The sequence below is a fragment of the Paraphaeosphaeria sporulosa genome (genome assembly GCF_001642045.1).
Source record: "Paraphaeosphaeria sporulosa strain AP3s5-JAC2a unplaced genomic scaffold CC84scaffold_14, whole genome shotgun sequence".
NCBI classification, from domain to species: Eukaryota; Fungi; Ascomycota; class Dothideomycetes; order Pleosporales; family Didymosphaeriaceae; genus Paraphaeosphaeria; species Paraphaeosphaeria sporulosa.
The window spans coordinates 276637-292269 of NW_017253373.1; the positions used below are offsets into that span (position 1 = coordinate 276637).

At 53.9% G+C, this 15633-nt stretch overlaps 6 protein-coding genes across 6 annotated transcripts, besides 1 other annotated feature; 4 read left to right on the plus strand and 2 right to left on the minus strand.

The window, feature by feature from the left end:
• Positions 1-1788: 1788 nt before the first annotated feature.
• Positions 1789-2103: a sequence feature (Protein overlapping with rRNA (CC84DRAFT_1103593, OAF99627.1) was converted to a misc_feature.).
• Positions 2104-2204: 101 nt separating this feature from the next.
• CC84DRAFT_1231978 (MFS general substrate transporter) lies at positions 2205-4223 on the minus strand (the record flags this gene model as incomplete). The annotated part of the gene is made up of 4 exons (XM_018183746.1): positions 2205-3166; positions 3279-3795; positions 3900-4030; positions 4121-4223. 4 exons carry the CDS (start codon positions 4221-4223, stop codon positions 2337-2339), a joined length of 1581 nt encoding a protein of 526 aa, XP_018029994.1. The 3' UTR covers positions 2205-2336.
• A 3368-nt stretch (positions 4224-7591) lies between these two features.
• Positions 7592-9263, plus strand: CC84DRAFT_1156593 (ras-domain-containing protein). Its single transcript, XM_018176978.1, has 5 exons — positions 7592-7980; positions 8064-8112; positions 8177-8193; positions 8309-8692; positions 8739-9263. Exons 1-5 carry the CDS (start codon positions 7929-7931, stop codon positions 8915-8917), a joined length of 681 nt encoding a protein of 226 aa, XP_018029995.1. The 5' UTR covers positions 7592-7928; the 3' UTR covers positions 8918-9263.
• A 161-nt stretch (positions 9264-9424) lies between these two features.
• Positions 9425-11001, plus strand: CC84DRAFT_374742 (mitochondrial carrier). Its single transcript, XM_018185962.1, has 3 exons — positions 9425-9727; positions 9907-10681; positions 10728-11001. Exons 1-3 carry the CDS (start codon positions 9625-9627, stop codon positions 10756-10758), a joined length of 909 nt encoding a protein of 302 aa, XP_018029996.1. The 5' UTR covers positions 9425-9624; the 3' UTR covers positions 10759-11001.
• Positions 11002-11559: 558 nt separating this feature from the next.
• Positions 11560-12402, plus strand: CC84DRAFT_1222647 (uncharacterized protein; the record flags this gene model as incomplete). The annotated part of the gene is made up of 1 exon (XM_018183400.1): positions 11560-12402. One exon carries the CDS (start codon positions 11560-11562, stop codon positions 12400-12402), a length of 843 nt encoding a protein of 280 aa, XP_018029997.1.
• Positions 12403-13158: 756 nt separating this feature from the next.
• CC84DRAFT_1046155 (PEBP-like protein) lies at positions 13159-13896 on the plus strand (the record flags this gene model as incomplete). Its single annotated transcript, XM_018173416.2, has 2 exons — positions 13159-13282; positions 13334-13896. Coding segments are annotated over 2 exons (687 nt in total), but the record flags the coding sequence as incomplete, so codon positions are not given.
• A 609-nt stretch (positions 13897-14505) lies between these two features.
• On the minus strand, positions 14506-15507 carry CC84DRAFT_1156600 (uncharacterized protein; the record flags this gene model as incomplete). Its single annotated transcript, XM_018176979.1, has 2 exons — positions 14652-15507; positions 14506-14577 (listed from the first exon to the last, which is right to left on the minus strand). The coding sequence occupies exons 1-2, from the start codon at positions 15447-15449 to the stop codon at positions 14506-14508; spliced, it is 870 nt and encodes a 289-aa protein (XP_018029999.1). The 5' UTR covers positions 15450-15507.
• Between the last annotated feature and the right edge of the window lie 126 nt (positions 15508-15633).

Genomic DNA, 15633 nt, shown 5'->3' on the forward strand with positions numbered 1-15633 from the left:
CTATTGGTGGAGATATCGCATGTTCTGTGCAGGTGTCGCGTTTTGCCAAGGTGTTCCGAAACCCGAGGTGTTCGGTATCCATATGCACTAGCTTATGCGTTATACTATTCCGTCCTCCATCCATCACCGACGAGGTTCTGAGGAGGAGATTGCGCGTATCGCGAAACCGGAGAAAACGAAACGAAAGCTAAACAAATCAACAGCGAGAGATTTGTACTCTCTGTCTGGCGGACATACCAAATGGTCCCAAGATGACTGGCCGTCACCTCTCTTGTCAGCCTAGGTGCTGCCACACTAATTTCCAGGGACCACCAGCGAGGAGCCCAACGTTACTCAGTCCGAGGAAATACACGCTCCTAGTTCCTCGTTGGTGTTGTCAGATCTGTACAAGGAGGTGATGTCCAAACAAGTCGGAATTTGCACGCACCCGATTCTTGCTGATCATGGACGAGGGGGCTCGAAGGGGTTATCATGCTGTCTTTCCGGAGCCATTTGTGACGAGGGGCCCCTGGCACTTGTTAAGTGTCGACTATTCCGAAAAGTGCGGAGCGGTAGGCCGGTGGTACTCAGTCTTTAGCACCATCCCCATTGTCGACCGACCCGTCCTGAGACGGACTCCAATCGTGACGAGATTCAATGGAATCTTGAATGTATTATATTACCCAAGGCGGAGTGATGAACCTGCTTACGCTGCTGCATATCCACAGAGGTTGAAGTGTCTTGTGTTACCCTAAGGTTTGTCTAGCAGTCAAGTACCGTGGCTGACATAAACAATGGGAATGGACTGTAGGTACCGCGTACCTTATCCTGGGTTAACTTTATTATACGTTCATAAACTGTCAACATGATAAGCCAACGTAGATATCCATAGTAGGTGTCAAGAATTCTCATTCTCGTTTCATGGGTATTATGGTGATTTCCTCACTTTGGTGAAGATTGAGACAAGGCTGTGATCGGGGGCCTGGGTGTAAGACGAAGCCCTCAGCCGCAGTTAGCTCAGCTCCCTGCGCGACCGGTCCACCTACGCAGCCAATCCAAAGCCACGACACTTCGCGGGGGCTGCATCGCCAAGATGATGAAAGCCAATGCGGACTTCTCAACTTTCAGCCGTGTGTGGGTGCTACTCGGCATAGATTTGCTTGTAAAGAGGCCCCATGATGCGCGACTGAGCTTGATCTTGATTGGTCGGCATCAACTTCGAAGTCTGCACTGAATTGGGGGTCCTATGTTCTTCGAAATTTCGTATGGAAGAAGACATCATGCCTTGCCCGGGCAGAGTGCAGCGAAACGAGCAAATTACTGCCCCATATCGTGTCTCCTACGTGCAGATGCGGTAGTACCTAGGTACCAAACCTGGTACCAGCTCAGAGCCACCCGCAACGACTTGAGTGGCTCAAAATCAGTGATAAGAACTCTGGAAACATATTGTAATAATATATCAGATAGCTAGGCCGAGTCTGTGTGAAAGGAGCCATTTGATGCTTTTGTTGTTCAAGCGTAGCGTTTAGTTGACAGCCAGGTCTGGGAGCCTGTACTTGACGAATTAGATAGGAATCGTCTCCTACAAACGTCCGGTAAGCATCGGTATAGTCTACCAGGGCGATGCTCCATCACTTACCGCAAATAATCTGTAGGGTGTCGGATAGCTAGCGTGAGAGTCTAAAATAGATGTAGCATGTGCTGGGGTGCTAGCTGTCTAAAAGCTGTGGCGTAGACTTCTGGAACGAATTGGAGCATGTAAGTCGAAGGGTGACCCGGACGGTCAGAGCTTGGAAGAAACCCTCTTTGGATATATTCGAATTTTTAGGCACATCTTTCACATACGACCATAGGACACTGAGAACTAGGCTTCCCGTCCGCTCAGCCATATATAAGCAGTGTACCGGCGGATCAGTAGTCAGGTGGGTGACCACTGGCGAATCCCCGCTGTTGTATGTTTTTTGCAGGCCAAATTTTGCTGATGTGGGCCTCTGGGGGATGATATATACCGCGTTTCTCACAGCTTGGCGCTTACCAAGGCACGCTAGTGTAGTCGCCCTAAGAGGGTCAGCGCACTCTCTTTTTGAGAACATCCGAATCCCTTCACGCCGAACCTTGGGCTAGATGCGTTGCTTATCTGCGTCTTGTTTAACTCATGGATGACGTATCACAAAGAAGTCACACACTGCATAGTGTACCCGAGAGTAGTAGATGGCTCCGACCCAACTAGTACTTCTACTTATTGTCCTAATGTCGCCGTTTATGCAACGCAGAATCCTCCTTCTTTTCTAGGCCGTCAATTACAGCTTCTCTATCATGCACTTGTCTACGTTCTACGGAGATGGTCTGATCTTGTTCTAGTGGTCCTCAAAGCGTTGGTTACCAAGGTCCTTTCTCTTCAGCTCAATCTCGTCCAGAAATATCGAAGACAATAACCCCAATCCGCTCAATGCAGCCATGGTATAGAATACGGCCTTGAAAGATTCCAGGTAGAGTCCCGAAACCAGTTTTAGGGTCGCAGCGGGAACGTCCAGCGATCTCAGCTCGCCAATTAGACTTACGGCATTGGAGGCATTCTTCAGTGGCGCCAGCGACCCCGTCAACTCGATTCTAGCCTCCGCGACGGAGTTCGAGAAGACGATGTTGAATATCGGCGAACAGATTGCGAGGCCGACAAGCGCTCCGAACATGCGAATAGTGAGGAAGTTCGCAGTTGCTAAGCCCTCATCGTCAACGTGCTTGACACTTGCTTGAACGGGGAGCATGAGGATGCGTAGTAGCGAAACGCCTTGCCCCCAGAGAATCGGAAGCCCATACAGCACGGACGTCGAAAATTCCACGCCGAAAAGAGCAAGCAAACCGGACCCTAGCGCAGTGACGACCCACGACACAACCAGAAGCCATTTGTATCCTCCGAACATCGGAACCATCATCATCGAGACGGCTGTGACTAGCACGCTTATAATGACTGTAGGCAGCAGAAAGATGGCCGACGATATTGCTGTCTTGAGTTGGACAGCTTGGTAGAATAACGGCAAGTACTGCAGCAAGGAGATGAAAACCATGCCATGGATGAAGCCCCCTACAAGAGCCATGTTTCCCGCGTTTGTTTGGAACAGTCGGCGGGGAATGATAGGCGCCGCGGGCTTGGACTCGTACCAGGCAAATACGACGAGCATCACCACTCCTAGGACCAACGGGAATAGAGTTTGCCAGGATGCCCATGGAAACAGAGAACCCGCCCAACTTATAGGTACGCAGAAGGTAGTTATACCGACCATGACGCACTCGTGGCATACCGACCCAGTCAAGTCGGCTCAGATTGCTGATTAGGGTCGCGTCGAGCGGAACGGCTCGCAGCTTGAGGAAGAAGGATAGCAGTATCGTCCCCACACCCAAAAGTGGAAGTTTGATCCATCCAATCCATCTCCAGGATGTGTAGGTAGAAAATAGCGCGCCGACGAAGGGGCCCATATTGTTGCCCACCGCTGAAGGGATGGCCATGATGCCCAGGTATTTCGAGCGTTCTTCCAGCGCCGTTATGTCCGCGAGGACGACAGACACTAACACGTCGATACCTCCACCGCCGAATCCTTGAAAAAGCCGTCCCGCGATGAGGGTTTTCATGTTTTGCGCAGTAGCAAAAACGATGGAGCAAACGAAGAACAGGCCCACAGATGCATGGAAGGGGTATTTTCGACCGAAGACATCGGAGACGCTGGCCCAAACCGGTTGCATAACGAGGCCGCAAAGGCTATAACCAAGATTTGCCCATAAAGACTCCAGACTCGTGCCCTTGAGCTCTCCAGAGATGGTCTGCAATAGTTCAGCTCGAGGCATGAGCACGACGCAAGTCCGAGCTAATGCCCTCGCTCATCGGAAGCGCAATGCTTAGGCAGGTTGTGTCCAATCTGAAAGACCAAAAGGACCAATGCAAGTCCCACAAAAGCAAGTTTGAAGGACACCGACTTCTTCCGCACGGATGGGTTCAAATTGTTCTCATTATTTTCTTGAATTTGCAGCGGTTCCTCCACAGCGGCGTTCGATCTTCCTGCACATGCACGTTCCGATCGTTCCAATTCGCTCGGCCAGCAGTCATGTCGAGCGAGACACCAGGACTGCTAGCGTAGTGCCTCCTGACTGACCTTGTTGATGTCGTTGGGATTAAGAACATCGTGGTCTGCGGCTGCAGATAGGTTCTGCACAAGCGTCACGTGAACACGCTTGCCCAGCCCCTTTTGCATCCTTCGCGCGAGACAGCCGAAACACAGACCTCAGCCGCAAATTAACATCAGAAATGTCGTCTTCGCTTGAATATGACTTTAATGATACAGCTGGCATACCAGAACGCACGTACTGGTATGGAAGAATCAGTATCAGGTGCTGAGAACTTCATATGATGATATTCTCGCTGCTCCAAATTCTACAGCATACCTTGCGGCATTTGTTCGCTAGAACCATCCTATCGCCCTGCTCTCGATGCTGCCCTGTATTCATCTTCAAACACTGGGGAGAACAAAAGTGGAAGGAGCTGATCCACCACCTCCAGGGACGTGCGTAGTACTCTGCCAGGTTCCCCCCAAAAAGTGCTTCCAGCACATAATGATGCATCAGGCACAATGTGTTACCCACCGTATGCCAATCCGCCACTCGGCGGCATGCAGCTTGACTTGCTCAGGCTTCCCTTGCAGGCTTAATTCAAGTCACCGATTGATTTCAATTCCGCTTTCTTCTCGAAGGTATGGGGCGTGTACACTACTGCTGGGGCTATTGCGTCGTTGTCATGCTTGGGACTTTCACTGGCTGTTGACCCCGTCAGAAGCTTCTCACCGAAGTCTTTCTCGATCTCGGACGGTCTGGTCACCGCCACCTTAAAAGGGTCCTCATTCTTTCCACAGCTTTCTCAAATGTGTACCGTGCAACGTGGTTGAGATCTCTGTGGATTCGAGCCGTGGGGGGTGGGGGCAGGTACGCAATCTGGTAAAAGGTCGATTTTGCTGTGGTCCTATGAGGCCCTACGTGCTGCACAAGCACACAGGAGCAGGTGTATATAGTACGGATTAAAGGTTTCGAATTGTGTGTATTTGAAGAAGCATTCGGAGCAGATGTTGTGGTGCGATATGGCTGACGAGCTGGTTCGTGTTTAGTCGTCGTGATGTGTCAGCATGATTGCATGCAAGAGCGTGCCAGACAGCTGGTTCACCATGTCAGCGAGGAATGCTGGAAGTGATCCATATGTAAGATCGCAGTCTCGAATTTCGCCAATACTCATCCACCTCTTGGGTGACTCTGGACCAGAGCGACCCACGTCAACCAAGCCTGGAAAGTATACATAGGGCTCGCTGGGGTAGCTGCCATGGCTGTAGATGCCCAGTAGCGGGTCTTCAGTGTCGTTATACTATACGTCGGGAGTGTCGTCCATCTGGTAGCTGTCGCCTTCGCCAACCCCCTTTCATTCTTCTCCAGCCGGATTATCAAGTCGAGGCGTGCTCTCGCGATCGTTTCTCGCCTCGGACTGCCTCCGTGGTGTTCCAGCCTTGGATGTTGTCTTGCCCGGCTCCAAGAAGCGCCTTGACTCCGCATATATATGGATGTGAAGAAGCGCTGTTGCTTTGCTCCTTCATGTCGTCCAGTTGGTATGCCCTGGCTGGAACTACATGCGACGACATCGCTGTCAGAATGTCAGTTGTCGTTCCAAAGTGGACCAGCCCTTATTTTTACAAGAACCGTTCCTATAGTATAACCACCTCTCTGGCACGATCCGCAGATGGAATGCTGCTTTCCTCTGCGCTCCACTAAGTCTGCTCGAAATATAGCTAACAGCAGGTAGTGCTGCGGAGATGCTGCGACTCCGTTTGACTGGGGCTGGGCGCGTTTTTCGGGCTGGTAGTCCTGGAGTCGAGGCTCTGCTGCTCCGTTGGACTGGGGCTCGGCGGGTCATTTGGGTTGGGCTTGTTGTTGCGCATCTTGAGCTATTGTCGAGAGGAACGATGACGGGAGGGGTAACCTGGGGCAAGGGTGTGGAAGGTGGTGGTCCTGACCCATGCATCAAGCTGTTCGAGTGCATGAGGTCATCGCGTCGGATGATACATGGCAAAGGTGAACAGGTGTGAAGTGTAGCAGGATTTGTCTACGTGTCTTTGGCAAAAACGCATGATCAACTGACTGATTGAACCGCCAGAGACGTTGTGAGAAATGGAAAGATATATATGTCCACTGGGTACCACAAGAATGCAGTGTGGTACCTAGTGGATGGGAAGATGTGCGTGATGAACTTGAGATGCAGTTCTCGTCGGCCTAATATACCTTTTCTTCTCTTCTCTACGGAAAGTCTAAATGTTGCCTGCTTGTGTCCTTGCTTTGACTTCGGACTGTCTGCTGCTTTGCTCTTTGCGTGTACTTGTGCAACCGAGTCGATACTGCCGAGTCCTGAGATGAAATCGAGACCTAGCTTTGTGTTCGACGATGACGAGAAACAAGTGTGCTGACGTTGCTGTTTCCTTCGGCTTGCTTAGTGCTTGAGAGCAATCGGTGCACTTGCTTGCTGGGTGTCAACGCTGCCCAGACCTGCTTGGTCTTTCCTTTTGCTGCTTCTTTGTGTCTTGAGATTGCGGTGTACGAAAACGCCAATCTTCAAACTGTGTACTAAGGAGTCATCGACGCAGCCTCGCTAGACTTTTGTTTTCGCGACTCAGCACAACTTATTATGTAGATTTGGATTCGACAAATATAGATCAGAACGCAAGCGTCCAAACAAGCACACCGTAACAGCCTCACTGCAATGGCTGGAAGGCATAAACGCCAAGTGTAACGTTCGAGCTGTGAACGAGTGGCCAATTCGGTGGTATGATCGACGACCGGTCAACATTGCGCAACCACCAGTGTGGGGTTCGACCTACAAGTTTTGGACCAACTACAAAATCTGATAAGGTTAGCTAATAGCTTGCCACAACTATGCGAGTTCTGATATACACCCCCGTGCAAATCCTCGGTATCTTCGTGGAGCACTCACCCACGTACTGTCGACATCGTACGTTAGCCTCGCCGACCATTGCGATCCTGTGTTGAATCGGGTAGTTTTGATAGACGATCACTGCGCAAAAGGGCCTTCTGCTTCTCAAAAAGTAAAGGTGTTGCTCTTAGCCCTCAGGCAATCTTGCGGTCTTCCTCAAAGAATGCAGCCTGCGCGCGGCGTGTGAATAGAGACAGCTGAAACGCAATGCAACGGGATGGCTGGCAAAGGAGCAGCTGATTGGGGTGATGAGCTGGCCTGGGCGCATGTGTCATCCTGCGAGGACCTGTGAATGTGCGATGTTGGCTGGTCCTTGCGTCGCACTTGTCATGGTACGATGGCATCTTGGATCTTGCGGCGCGGTCGCCGCGATGCGGGTGGTATAATCGCGATGTAAGATAGCAGAGTCATATTGCAGGTCCAGCTCTGGGGTAGCCCATGATGCGCACGCAAGTATGCGCACGTGCATTCTGAAGAGTGCAGGCATCAGGCACGCCAATCTTAAATTGCGATATGGACACCCCGGCATCGCGGGCGCATGGAACAACTTGGGTAGGGCGGGTGCAAGGGTCGTCGCGGACAAGATGTGCAACGTGCCGCTTTTCTTCAAACGCTCCTAACGTCGCCTCCCGCTCTGCTTCTTTGTGACCACCGACACGACGACAGTAACTGCAGCTACTGTGTACGAACACCATCGGGCTCGATATTGGAAGAGAGGGCTTGTCCCAGACATTTTGACACGGTTGAGACTCAAGCTAGGTGCGGAGTCGTGTGCTGACCTCCGGCTGCCATCATTGGGCAGAGGCGCACTGCGACCCAACGACAGAAGTACCGACAGCAACGACAGCAGCCGCGACCGGGCTACCCACGCTCGCTTCTTCCCACGACGACGGCGATTCCATTCTTGTCTATCTTTTGAGCTTGGGAGTGCGGGACGATGGACCCCGACAACAGAATCACGATTACAGTGTGCGGGGATGGCGGCTGCGGTATGTCTGTCCCAGCCAAGCAAACGAAACACCAAGGGGGACATGCGCATGTGCGGAAGGGCTGGAGGCTGATGCCGAGACAGGAAAGAGTTCAATCACGCTGCGGCTAGTGAGGAGCGAATGGACGCATGAGTAAGTCGATGTGCGCTTAAGTCGTGGCATTCCAGACACGCTGGGCTGACGAAGCGCGCAACAGCTATGATCCGACCATAGGTACGTCTACCGCACCGCGCCTAGAGTCCCGAAGCGACGAGAGTGCCATATGCGCCCGACTGCGCCGAGAGCCACCGCGCATGCGCGAAGCGCACCCCCGTTGACATCTACACAGAAGATTCGTATTCAGTGACGCGCTCCGTTGATGGCCAGTCCTACTTCCTCATGCTCACCGACACGGCGGGCCAGGAGGAGTACCGCTCGCTCTGGGCAGCCTCAAACCTGCGATCCGACGCCTTCTTGCTCGTCTACGATATCACGAACCAACACAGCCTTGACGGCCTCGAGTACTTTTGCGAGATGATCGACATGGAGGAGGAGAACAGAATAGACCAGGGCAAGGTGCCGCCAGTGAAGCTTGTTGCGGGCAACAAGTGCGATCTGTCGTCTGGCCGCGTGATAAAGGCTGCTGAAGGGCTCGAGTGGGCACGGAAGAGGCGCTGTGGCTTCATGGAGACGAGCGCAAGGGAGATGGTGAATATCGAGGAGACTTTTGCGTGTAAGTGTTGCTGAAATCGGGAGTGTTTCAGTAGCTGACGGGATAGTACTCGTCCGCCGCGTTGTCGAAGCACGGCGGTTAGCAGCGTCTGGAGGTGTTCCTGCTACGCATACCGCCGGAACTGCGGCCCTTCCACCTCTCGACGAAAAGGCCGGCTCGCCATCATCGCCGAACGAGGAGAACAAGCCGAAAGAGAGCTTCTGGAGGAAGCTGCGGTGCTGGTAGCATTGCCTAGAAACACTGGATCCATCTTTGGAGACGAACTCACATGAGTGTGTAAAATTACAGAACGACGGCCATGCTGAGATGGAACAAAAATCTGAATGGTTGCGCCAAGGCAGTGCGCTGTCTTGGAGATTGTTGGAGTGTTCAGTATTTGGATGCCAGCTTATGGCACCAGAAAGACTTCGGCGATAGACGTCCTGAATTGTGTATAGATATCCCGCCGGGTTTGGTGATTTTGTTGTTACCTTGGTGGTTTTGGCGCGGCTTTTTGATTTCTTGTATATGCTCGGGTTATTTGTTACCACATACTAATATCTTACTTCAAATTGATATCCACATTGATACCAGTCTGGAAACATGATTGTCACGACTTGACAGTTCGCAGGAATGAATCTTCTTTGTCCAAGTCGACAACAAAAGCGATGCACATCGACACAATATATGCCTAGCGCCTTGGCACAAGCACGCAACCAGAGAATTCGATTCGCCGTCGGAGACCAATGCGAAGGCCCGAGTTCGGCTTTCAACACCTTCAATTGCCGTTCACATCCTCGATTGACTTTCAGAACATTGAACTTTTCCACGCAGCTCCATCAACGAGCCTGGAAGAACCTGTCGTGCTAGCTGTGCCCCGCTGGAGGCTCGTGCGCTGATAAGAGTTGGGAGGACTAGGACAATTGAAACGGCAATCGTATACACAGTCAACGATGGGGATCGAGGCAGAGCTGGAGGCCCCGGACCTGGGACTCCAGAGGACGCTGAAGGATCTCTTCGCAGGCGCGGTCGGTGGTGTTGCACAGGTGCTTATCGGTACGTAACCGGATGTCTCTACAACTCTATGGGACTCCGTCTTTGCAACACGCTTTGCTGGAGGGTCAAGATCCTCGCGAATCTACTGAGTGTAATAAGATGTATTGACCAAGAGCATTACCTGCCATCGATGGAAATTCTACTCCGGACTCGGTACCCGCAATACTAACTCGGACCAGGGCAGCCGTTTGATATTGTCAAAGTCAGGCTACAAACAACATCGCAGTACTCAGGCGCCCTAGATGCTGCTACCAAGATCTACAAGAACGAGGGAGCGCTCGCCTTTTACAAGGGGACGTTGACGCCGTTGATTGGCATTGGAGCCTGCGTGTCAGTGCAGTTTGGTGGATTTCACTATGCTCGTCGCGCGTTTGAGGCGCGGAATCTCGAAAAGACAGGCTCTGGCGACCTCAGCTACTCGCAGTACTATGCGGCCGGTGCATTTGCAGGAATCACGAACACAGTACTGTCAAGTCCCATCGAGCATATCCGTATCCGCCTACAGACACAGCCTCACGGCGCGGCTCGTCTCTACAATGGCCCCATCGACTGCATAAAGAAACTCACAGCGCATGAAGGCATTCGAGGTGTCTACCGTGGAACCGCAGTGACGTTCCTGCGTGAAGCGAATGCCTATGGCGCTTGGTTCGCAGCTTTCGAGTTTATGATGAACAAGGACGCGGAGCGTAACAATATCAAACGAGACGAAATTAGCACCGCCAAGGTGGCTCTGTATGGCGGCCTGGCTGGCGAGGCGCTGTGGCTTTGGAGCTATCCATTCGACGTTATCAAGAGCAAGATGCAAACCGACGGATTCGGTGAAACTCAAAAATATAAGAGCATGCGCGACTGCTTCGCTCAAACGTTCAAAGCTGAAGGCCTCGGTGGTTTCTGGAGAGGCATCGGTCCTACGCTATTGAGGGCCATGCCTGTTAGCGCAGGAACGTTCGCTACGTGAGTTATATGGGATATGCCGTTGGCAACGACTGACACGCGCCAGGGTCGAACTTACCATGCGATTTATCAACTAAAAAGATGGCGCGATAATTGCCTGGATCGCAAAGTATGGAGGCGATAAGGTTTGGATAACCACAACGCCCGCAGCCTAAGCGAGCAGCGGTTTGAGATGACGGGATTGTTCGTATAATCGCACGTACAGGAGGCAGGCATGCGTGCGGAGGTCGCGATCCCGGAGTGTGGTTAACGGACTCCGGTGAGGATAGAAGATGTACAAATCCACCCTATCAAGGATTGTTTGCAGTAGCACAAGCGACCCCTTCTGACGCGCCAAGATCTTATTTACATGCACATCCCGTCGCGTCTCCCATGTCGACGGGGCGTGTTCCTCCGCCTGGCCTCGACGCACTATCGAAGCCCACGTTGGGAGCGGCACACGGCGAGGTCGTCATGCATCCGAGCCTTAATACACAGCAATTACGAGCGCTAATGAGGCGCGCCCAGCCGTCGTGTTGCGAGCTGCCGTGCACAAATGTTGCCAATAATTTCGGACCCAGTCAGACTCGTGCACGTTCGCTCCCCACGGCCTAAATCCTTCCAGAAGGGCTAGCCGAGTCCACCAGCACTTTGGACCCCTGCATAGCCGACGCTCCATGAACCGTTTCCAGCTTCCCCGAAAGCTAGTCCAACGCGGTGGGCCCACGGTGCTTGGGATGGGTCGATGTGATAAGAGTGCGCAGTGCCGTTGCGCTGCCCTTCCCACGTGGAATTGACTCTTGTTCCATCGCGTGCACGACAGCCCGTAGGATACCGTCACGGTCTTTCAAAGGTCGATTCATTCTTGAGCGTGGGTGTTGGGTCAGAAACAGCCAACCATGTCACAGACAAGCACACTCTCGCCGCCTACGGGCTACGCGGCGGACGGTACAGGGATCAGGAAAACACTGAGGAGGTGGAAAGACAAATGGCGGACGAGCTCTGCGGCCAGCTCGCGCACATGCAGCCCCAGAGCACCACTTTCACGATTACCATCCAACGCTTCGTCGGCAGCTCCTTCCTATCACTCCAAACTTGCGTTGGAGTCGCTCCCTCCGATTCCTGCCTCGCCGCCTCCGGCTCCAACTGCTCTCTTCACCCCCACCACAGAAACCTTCATCCACTCGCCGGCAGACCCCAGGAACCGGTCACGGAATTCTTCAAATACGTCCAGCACAACGCCGCCGAGCACGCTGAAGAAACCGAGACCGGTATCGAGGAGGAATACAGCACCGTCCGACTTCCTTACTAGCGCGCTCCACGAAGTGAATCGAACAGAGCTGCCGATGAACGTCGTCACCACCACAATAGTTGCTGGAAACGGCAGCGACAAGCGGAAACGGACATCACGGATGCGTCTGTCAATCTCTCGAAGAGGATCGATACTGTCGTCGTCGCCTTCCAGCCCATCGCTGAACAGCCAATTCGAGCGGAGCAGTAGTCGGGCGACGTCGCGCATGGAGGAGCGGAGCACCAGTCGAGCAGCCAACCGGGTCTCGGTAGTGCCAGAGTCATTCTCGCCCATTGAACGGGTGGATAGCGATCGCGAGACGCTGTTCGAGGAAACGGAGCTCATCAAGAGGAAGCCCAAGGAGCTCAACGAGCTCGCGAATGAAAGGGACATTGGGACTGTGGAGCTAGCCTACCAGTACGTCGGCAGCCGCGATGGAAATAAGGCGTAGAGAGGAAAGAACAGGGCACACACGACCCACGAGCCGCATCCCGGCGATTTCTTTGCGTGTAGCGTTATGCAGGTTAGACTTGGGCGGTTCGCGGGAAACCGTAGGCGCGGTTTTTGCTTTTTCTCAATACCCATCTGCTACGGATGCTCGCACTGCGCGGCTCCGCGACAACAGCGTTGCTCTGAACAAGGTTATTCGTGATGGTGATGCGACCCTGACGGAGGGCCTAGACGCGTCCCCTGCAAGGTACCCGGCGAACAGGCAGTGAACCAGGCACCAACGCCAAACGAAGGCGACTGTCGCACCCCGTCCAGCCAAGTCCAGGGCAACCGGGGGACCGCGCATCTCGTCGCTCGTTTCTCGCACGACGTCCAGCGCCCGAGGAGCGGAACGGCGCGGCACAGCCAGCGTATTGTGTGCTTGCGAGGCGAGGCCCCCACGTGGTTTGAGCGTTCGGTGCACGGCGGTGGGGCAGCTCGTTCCCGTGGCAAAATCAATTGTCTGGTGGGCTGACGGGCTAGCTGCAAGTGGGCACGCTGCAGGCAGCCTCAGGCAACGCCCCTAAAGCTAAATCCACTCACACGTCGCGGAGCTCGCTGCTCTCTCGACACCTGCAACTGCCACTCAATTTCTGCGTTTCCCGTTTCAGTCACTCTTTCCGTTGTTATCGATATCGCCTTTTCACGCACCTTTCCACGGCGTCTCGGGAGACTCGTTGCTCGTGCAGCCACCATGGTCAACTGGGGACTCTGCGCCGCCCTCGCCGGCGTCGCGAGTGCGACCGTCGCGCCTGGCTTTCCCCTCAAGGCCAACACAGACCTCAATGTCACCTGGGCCGACAACAACGTCAACCCGCCGGGCGAGCTGCTCTCGCTCGCAGGTGCGTCGCCTTCTCCCCGCCTACACACATGGCAGGCTAACCATCCCACAGACACGGCGCTCGCGCCCTCGCAGATCTCTGCCCCCGTCTGGACTCCGGGCGGCCACGCCATCCTCATGCTCGTCGACCTCGACGTCCCCCGCAACAACACACGCGTGCAGCTCCTCCACTGGCTCACCACCAACGTCACCATGCCCTCGACCGACACCCAGACCCTCAAGCTCGAAGACGCAAAGAAGGACCTCGCGCCCTACCTCCGCCCGTCCCCGCCGCTCGGCGACATCCCGCACAAGTACACGCTGCTGCTGTTCGCGCAGCCCGAGAACTTCACCGTGCCTGCAAGGTTCAAGAGCCTGCTGCAGACCCGCGTCGGCTGGGACACGGCGGCGTTTGTGAATGCGACGGGCTTGGGGGCTGCGCTGGGGGCGGACTGGATCCGTGTGCAGAACACCGGCAATGAGACCATGACCAATGCCACTGCGAGTGCGACGCCGACAGCGAGCAGCTCGCCGACTTCAACGCCGACGAATTACGCAGGCATGGCGGGTGTTGTTGAGCCGCGGGCGTGGGTGGGGGCCGTTGTTGTAGCCGGGCTAATGGCTGTGTTGTTGTAGGGAGAGGATTGGGATGGAGAGGAGTTAACCGTGAGGGTGCGCATTGCATTAGACATGATACCTGGTAATTAAAATGGGAATGATACCCTTTTTCTTCAACTGCTGGCCGTCCCAACTAAAGAAATGCTCCTTGGAAGCGGGCGTGAGCCTTTTCTCAGATGTAGCGACGATCAACCTCGGTGCGAGAGACGGACGCTGCGGCAGACACTGGCCCACTGGTCGTCCGCGGCTTAAGGCTACCTTGCTAAACACATCAGTAACGTACACACCTCTTGTTCCCGCAAGCGCTGAGATATCTGGATGCAGCCTTCACAGTCTATGGGAAACAACCTCACTTCTTACATTCATGAGAGCTTTGGCCATGCATGATGTCGAGCTATGATTTGGGAGATTGATGTTGGTGACTAACCCATGGTGTACTTTGGCATAGTCCATCTATCAGAACGTCAGGCTAATAAAGCATAGAGGTTTCCATCGTGTCATACGCGTCCAAGGTTTGACCGTCCCCAGCCCTCTGACTGCACACTGACCCAACAGGTCGTTGTCTGTCCCAAGAGCGCACTTAGTTCGGGGAGTTTGCAAGTGTAGTAATCACTAGCGTGCATCTCTTCACGACGGCTCGTCGAAGCTGTAGCGCACAGTCATCTTGACGTTGTCGACCTGGCACCGCCAGCCCGGATACTGAATGTTGTCAGTTGCCGTTCTTCGCTTGAGCTTGCTCGTCACTCAATTTCACAGTGGTGTCAGCGGCTCACCTTGGCTCTGGCCCATACTAGGACTGAATCGCCCTCCTGCAAGACGCCAAAAAAGCCATCACCTTTGCCCGCACCCTGGTTGCCTTCGCTGCGATCGGGAGCCCACACAATCTGGTAGTCGGAATGCTGCCGCTCAGCTACCTTGTTGCCCTGCAGATACCAGGCGAGGGGTGGCTCGCCTCCCTGAGCGCCGACCGACGCATTTTCAGGTCGCTCATCAACAAGCTTGTGTCCCGCGGATGACAGCTGTTCCTGCAGCTCCTGTGGGTTGTCGTACTCTCTGGTCCAGAATGGAAGGTCCTCAAGGCTCGAGAATTGCGGCCCAGGTCTAAAAATGGATACTTCCAACCAGGACGAGGTATTGAACGTGCCAGTAGTGTTCTCGCTTGTCCATCCTTGGTCTTTGCTTTTGATGTCAAATTTGATCTCTTTGACTTTGAGCGTCACATTTGGTCCAGATACTCGGCGTATAGTATTGCGACTGAGTACTTCGGCAGGCAGACACACATTTGCGCTCGTAGCAGCGCCCATGAGCGCCTCCGCCACTACGCGGCGACGGCTTGTGAACTCGATGACAGGCTCGTACTGCGCGTGGGCTAAGATCTCGAGAACCAGCTCTGTAGGTAGACCAAGGGCTTTAAGCATAGCGCGTGTGACGCATATGTCTGCATAGGATATTGAGGGTTCGTCGCCTTCATTCTGGAGAGTTGCGCGAGCCGGAGACGTGGAGGTTTGATTGTTACCGGAGGGCCACAGTAAGCTGAAGGAGGCGCTGAGGAACTGGAATGTACGGTTCATATCCTTGACGTGGTGTGTGCCGAAGGTCCGCGGAATGTTGAGATGTGTGTTGTTGCTCCTTCGTATACGCGCGCCGGTGACGTTGGCCGCTCTTACACAGTGGTGAAGATATGACTAACCAGAAAAAAACTAGCGCCGCCTGGAATGCGGAAGCACATTACGATGTTCAAACGTTGCAACACCA